The sequence below is a fragment of the Lissotriton helveticus genome, chromosome 8 (genome assembly GCF_964261635.1).
Source record: "Lissotriton helveticus chromosome 8, aLisHel1.1, whole genome shotgun sequence".
In the NCBI taxonomy this organism is placed as follows: Eukaryota; Metazoa; Chordata; class Amphibia; order Caudata; family Salamandridae; genus Lissotriton; species Lissotriton helveticus.
In genome coordinates, this window is record NC_136069.1 from 1615871471 (window position 1) to 1615878731 (window position 7261).

At 47.8% G+C, this 7261-nt stretch overlaps 1 protein-coding gene across 1 annotated transcript; it reads left to right on the plus strand.

Annotated features, from left to right (window-relative positions):
- Nucleotides 1–3694: 3694 nt before the first annotated feature.
- On the plus strand, nt 3695–4633 carry LOC144773984 (olfactory receptor 51G2-like). Its single transcript, XM_078659030.1, has one exon. The coding sequence runs from the start codon at nt 3695–3697 to the stop codon at nt 4631–4633; it is 939 nt and encodes a 312-aa protein (XP_078515156.1).
- The last annotated feature ends 2628 nt before the right edge of the window (nt 4634–7261 follow it).

Here is a 7261-nt window from a genome sequence, read left to right on the forward strand (position 1 = left end):
CACCCTGATCTACCGACCCCCGGGTCCACGCACACGATTCAGCGAGGACATCGCCGACTTCGTCAGCCCGCATGCCCTCCCCTCCGCCGACTACATCCTCCTGGGGGACCTCAACTTCCACCTGGAGAACAACAGCGACCGCAACACCATCAGCCTGCTCGACAACCTCGCCAACCTCGGACTCAAGCAACTGGTGACCACCCCCACCCACCTCGCCGGACACACACTCGACGCCGTCTTCTCATCCAGCAAAGACGTCACCTTCAGCCACGCAACAGGACTCCACTGGACGGACCACAGCTGCGTCCACTTCAGCTTCAAAAGAACGACGATCCACCACCACCAGCAACAGGTTGCCCGAAGAAGCTGGAACAAGATCACAGCTGACCAGCTCACCGCTTCCCTGAGCCAGCACCCCCCCGCCAGCTCAGCGAACCCCAGCCAGGCCGCCGACAACCTCACGAAGTTGATCAACAACGGCGCGGACGAACTCGCCCCTCTGAGAACCCCGCCCAGCAGACCCTGCAGCAGAAAAACACCATGGTTCACCGACGAACTCAAGAGCTCCAAGAAGAACTGTCGAGCCCTCGAGAAAGTCTGGAGAAGGGAACCAACTACGGACAACAGGACCACCCTCAAGCTCGCCACCCGGAAACACCACCAACTGATCCGCGCCACCAAGAAAAATACATACAAGGACCGGCTGGACAACAACGCACACAACTGCAAGGAACTCTTCAACATCGTGAAAGAGCTCTCCAACCCCAACGCCGGAAACAATGACATCACCCTGTCGCAAGACCTCTGCAACTCCCTCGCGTCCTACTTCCACAACAAGATCGCGGACATACACAACAGCTTCAGCAACCAACCTACGCAAGCCACAACCGCAACAACGCCACCCACCACCACCCTCCGCGCCTGGACTCCGATCAGCACCGAAGACACCATCCGCACAATGAACTCCATCCATTCCGGATCTCCGACTGACCCCTGCCCTCACCACGTCTTCAACAAGGCCGACGCTGTCATCGCACCCCACCTGCGGGACATCATCAACACCTCCTTCGACACCGCCACCTTCCCTGAGAGCTGGAAGCACGCCGAACTCAGCGCTCTTCTCAAGAAACCCACAGCAGACCCCACCGACCTCAAGAACTACCGTCCCATCTCGCTCCTCCCGTTCCCGGCCAAAGTCATCGAGAAGACCGTCAACAAACAGCTGGCTGCCTTCCTCGAGACGAATGGATCCCTCGACCCCTCACAGTCTGGCTTCCGAGCGAACCACAGCACCGAGACCGCCCTCATCGCTGCCACCGATGACATACGAACTCTGATGGACAACGGAGAAACAGCGGCCCTCATCCTCCTGGACCTCTCCGCGGCTTTCGACACTGTCTGCCACCGCACCCTAGTACAGCGCCTCGGCAACATCGGAATCCAGGACAAGGCACTGGAATGGATCACCTCCTTCCTCGACGGAAGAACACAGAGAGTCCGCCTACCACCGTACAAGTCAGAGGCCACCAAAGTCATCTGCGGCGTCCCTCAAGGATCCTCACTGAGCCCCACCCTCTTCAACGTCTACATGAGCCCCCTCGCGGCCATCGCACGCCAACACAACCTCAACATAATCTCCTACGCCGACGACACCCAGCTGATCCTCTCCCTGACCAACGACCCCACCACCGCCAGAGCCAACCTGCACGAAGGGATGAGAGAGGTAGCCGAATGGATGACAACCAGCCGCCTGAAACTGAACTCGGACAAGACGGAGGTCCTCATCCTGGGCTCCTCGCCCTCCGCCTGGGACGACTCCTGGTGGCCCCCCGCCCTGGGCACCGCACCCAAACCGACGGACCACGCACGCAACCTGGGCTTCATCCTGGACTCCTCCCTCTCCATGACCAGACAAGTAAACGCCGTCTCCTCGTCTTGCTTCAACATCCTGCGCATGCTACGTAAGATCTTCCGGTGGATCCCCACCGAGACGAGGAAGACGGTCACCCAGGCCCTTGTCACCAGCCGACTGGACTACGGCAACGCCCTCTACGCCGGAACCACCGCCAAGCTCCAGAAGAGACTCCAGCGGATCCAGAACGCCTCGGCCAGACTCATCCTCGACATCCCCCGAAGCAGCCACATCTCCGGACACCTGAGAGATCTGCACTGGCTCCCGGTCAACAAGAGAATCACCTTCCGTCTCCTCACCCACGCGCACAAAGCCCTACACGACCAAGGCCCGAGCTACCTCAACAACCGGATCAACTTCTACACTCCCAAGCGCCTCCTCAGATCAACCAGCCACGCCCTCGCCGCCGTCCCCCGCATCCAAAGAGCGACAACAGGAGGAAGGTCCTTCTCCTACCTAGCCGCCAAGACCTGGAACTCTCTCCCAACCGACCTGCGCCTGACCCAAGACCACCTCTCCTTCAGGAAGAAGCTCAAGACCTGGCTGTTCGAGCAGTAACGGCACCCCCCCCCCAACCCAGCGCCTTGAGACCCTACGGGTGAGTAGTGCGCTCTATAAATGACCTGATTGATTGATTGATTGAAGGCACGAGATCATGGATTCCAGCTCCTGATGATGGCTAATCCTGATCTGTCCGAGGCTTTTCTTTGTCAAGTGGCTGCTACCTCTGTCCTCCCATTGACAATCCTACTCCCGGTTTTCCAGCTTTGTCGCCCACGGCTCTATTCTTCTCCCACCAATTGTACAAACCGCAGAGTACAAGCTGCGGGACGCCATGTTGCCAAGAGGGTGAGCGTGCACAACCAATGCGCAAGTTAAATAACTAGACCACGTATAGGAGGCTGGCGTCCCAGACAGTAAAGTTACTCAAAAGTGTAAGAGTAACCTTACACATGTAGATTTACTCATGTGTAAAGTTACCTTTGTGAATAGCCCCCACAACATAACTCAAGCAGAAATATGATGATGAAGATTCATTGTCACGTTAGTTCTGAAAATGAAATGCAATATGAGGTTTTTGGGTTGGAGGAATCCTACTGGTTTATTTTTGGCCTGTAAAATCCTGCCATTGATTAGATACTTTTGTTATCTGTCTCACTACTTGGAATGACAATTAGTGGTGGGTGGAATTTGTGTAGTCGCGCTACGCAAAGTTCTGCGAAACGGTAAAAAATCTCTCTGATGTTCCGCGATCACGTGGAAATTGCTTGTTCGCAATGCTTTTTTCCTGTTCGCGATCGCTGTTTGCGTGTTTGGGGAGAAATATCTTGCGAACACACATTTTGAGAACGGAACAAGCTAAAAAATCCGTGAAGCCGCGGAACGCAGAATTTTGGGCAATTCTGCATTCTCCGCGGAACGCAAAATTACCCATATTCTGCAAATTTCGCAAGAGGAACGGAATTTACCACCCTGGCCTAATGACAATATGATGAATGTAAAGGTGTAATACAATTTACTGGAACTTTTTTTCACTCTGTCCTTTTTTTCTAAAGGAAATAATTTACAAAAATTGCTAATCAAACCAAAGTAGAAGAATTGACCACGTGTATAGGCATTAATGTTATCCTATGCAGTGGTTGTTTGGCTGTAAACCTACATGGCATGGCTTGATGTAAAGAAACATTTTCATATAGATTGAATGTAATTGTTTGCTGATTAAAAATAAAGATTGTTTTGACTAAATGTATATATTTTAAACCACAGATCCAACAGCACATCATGCCAACTGTTAATTCCAGTGACATCAATCATCTATGGCTCAGACTGGCGGGATTTCCTGGGGCAGATGCAAACCACATAAACCTGTGGCTGTCTCTTGCTCTATGTTTCCTGTATCTTCTCTCCATTTTGGGAAACGGAATCATTTTGTTCATCATAAAAGTAGACAACCAGCTCAGAGAGCCCATGTACATTTTTCTTTCTATGCTTGCAATAAATGATCTTTGCTTGACTCTCGCTACATTATCCACAACACTCAAATTGTTCTTTTTTGACTCCAGGACAATCCACTTTTTTGCCTGCTTGACTCAGCTCTTATTTATACACACGCTTTGTGCCATGGAATCTTCCATTTTGATGGCCATGGCCTTTGACCGCTATGTAGCCATATGTAACCCTCTGAGATATGCATCAATATTGCATCCAAACATTTCCAAGATGGGGATGGTGGCTCTGATAAGATGCTTTTGCCTTCATTTCCCTATGCCATTTTTGTTGACGATTCCTCCATACTGTGATAAACATGATCTCTCATATGCCTTCTGCTACCAAACCGATGTCATGAAGTTGGTATGCGCGGATCCTACCATTACTGGTGCATACAGCTTGGCCGTGGTACTCACCACATATCCCATTGATGCAGTGCTTATTCTGCTTTCATATGGGCTCATCCTGAAGGCTGTTCTGAGCAGAGCAGGTCAAGCAGAAAACTTGAAGGCACTGAACACCTGTGTGAGCCACATCTGTATTGTTCTGCTGTTTTACATCCCACTGATCACTTTGACGTTCGTCAGCAGGTATGCACAGAAGGATTCAATTCCTGCACGATTCCTGTTGAGTGGCATTTTGCTTGTAGTACCACCAGCTCTGAACCCAATAATCTACAGCATCAAAACCGAACAGATGAGAACCTCCATTCGCACAAAGTTTGGGGCGTGAAACGCGAAATGTTGATTTCCTTCCATGGCTATGTACATCATCTTGAAACATCTTCCCCTTGCACTGTTGTGCCCTGGTACCTCAAGGTTCCTTGATCTCAGCTGGGTGCTGTATAGACATCTACAAGCATATTAATATATCATCAATAACAACAATGATACTGGATTAAAAGTGCAATTTATTTATATAGCCAATTGTAAGGCAAGGGATTGTGAATTCTTCATTAAATGTGTCTCCTTCTATTAATGGCTGAATTATTAATTTTAATCAGGAAATGCAGATGATTGGTGTTACAGCAGAGAAACTTGTCAGGCATATCCAGGCTTTTATTTATGAGAAATTCAAAAGAAACAGAGAGACGGAGAAATGAAGAGAGATACACAACTATATATATTGAGGAAGAGACAGATAGGAAGGGGGAAAGAGAAAAGGAGAGTGAGGGATATGAGGGGAAAAAAGAAGACTTAGGCATATAATGAACAGAAAATAGTGTGGAAGAGAGGGATAGGAGACAATACATATTGATATGGGCATACAAAGAAGAAGGGTATAGAGGGCAAAGAGAAGGGAATGTGCAAGGAAGGAATTGATACTGAGAAAGAGAGCAAGCAAGATAAAGCTGGAGAGAGGGAGAAAATGAATAATGAAAAAGATATTGAGAGGTTGTCAGGCGATAGTCGGAGATGTAGAGAATCATGCTGATGGACATGAAAACTGAGCAAACACAAGGAGATGATAGACGGAGCGCTGACACTTTTCAGACACTCACCTCTAGTCACAGATCTGGGTTGAATCCATCATTCTTCTTTATATGGACATGAAAACTGGCATATACGGAAAAAATAACAGGTGAAAATGTTGTGAAGATAGAAAGAGTGGGAGAAAGATGAATGACGACAGAGAGAAAGAGGGATGGCAAGTTCAACCCTAGTTGCACAAAAACACAATCTCTACGCATGGCACAGTGGCGGAATTAAAAGCACTGATATTGGCACTTGTAAATACGGATCACAAATTCCACATACTAATCGTGTGTGATTCTTTTTACTGTGTACAGTCATACAATGAGTACTTACAACATTGGGAACAAAACAGGATCAAAGGTGTGAAAGGTGGCACAATTATGCTATGGGAACAGGTAGCAGAGTTGAAAGCCGAGCTACCGAGGACTCACGTGATCCATACACTGATTCATCAACGTGATGGCTTTCACGTTGCAGTGAATTCATTGGCTGATGAAGCCGCAGAGGGGGCTGTTTGCATGGCTTCTGTAGCTGCACTCACTCATTCAAAAACGAGAATAGACAGATATATTATGGTAGCTGTATTTGCTTCATGCACAGGCGGGTCAGCAGTACCAAAAAAAATTCCACTCAAATACTCCTACAAGTTAGTTGCACAAAACATTCCATATACTCAGATTCCTGGAGTGGGGGATAGAGTAATGCCAAATATGGATTGTAGGCAAGGTTTAATACTAGCTGCACATGAGAAAATAGTGTGGAAGAGAGGGATAGGAGACAATACATATTGATAGGGGCATACAAAGAAGAAGGGTATAGAGGGCAAAGAGAAGGGAATGTGCAAGGAAGGAATTGATACTGAGAAAGAGAGCAAGCAAGATAAAGCTGGAGAGAGGGAGAAAATGAATAATGAAAAAGATATTGAGAGGTTGTCAGGCGATAGTCGGAGATGTAGAGAATCATGCTGATGGACATGAAAACTGAGCAAACACAAGGAGATGATAGACGGAGCGCTGACAATTTTCAGACACTCACCTCTAGTCACAGATCTGGGTTGAATCCATCATTCTTCTTTATATGGACATGAAAACTGGCATATACGGAAAAAATAACAGGTGAAAATGTTGTGAAGATAGAAAGAGTGGGAGAAAGATGAATGACGACAGAGAGAAAGAGGGATGGCAAGTTCAACCCTAGTTGCACAAAAACACAATCTCTAAGCATGGCACAGTTGGCAGAATTAAAAGCACTGATATTGGCACTTGTAAATACGGATCACAAATTCCACATACTAATCGTGTGTTATTCTTTTTACTGTGTACAGTCATACAATGAGTACTTACAACATTGGGAACAAAACAGGATCAAAGGTGTGAAAGGTGGCACAATTATGCTATGGGAACAGGTAGCAGAGTTGAAAGCCGAGCTACCGAGGACTCACGTGAGCCATACACTGATTCATCAACGTGATGGCTTTCACGTTGCAGGGAATTCATTGGCTGATGAAGCCGCAGAGGGGGCTGTTTGCATGGCTTCTGTAGCTGCACTCACTCATTCAAAAACGAGAATAGACAGATATAGTATGGTAGCTGTATTTGCTTCATGCACAGGCGGGTCAGCAGTACCAAAAAAAATTCCACTCAAATACTCCTACAAGTTAGTTGCACAAAACATTCCATATGCTCAGATTCTTGGAGTGGGGGATAGAGTAATGCCAAATATGGATCGTAGGCAAGGTTTAATACTAGCTGCACATGAGAAAATAGTGTGGAAGAGAGGGATAGGAGACAATACATATTGATATGGGCATACAAAGAAGAAGGGTATAGAGGGCAAAGAGAAGGGAATGTGCAAGGAAGGAATTGATACTGAGAAAGAGAGCAAG

Coding starts and splice junctions, on each gene's coding strand:
- LOC144773984 (XM_078659030.1), top strand. CDS start 3,695: ATGCCAACTGTTAATTCCAGTGACATCAATCATCTATGGCTCAGACTG.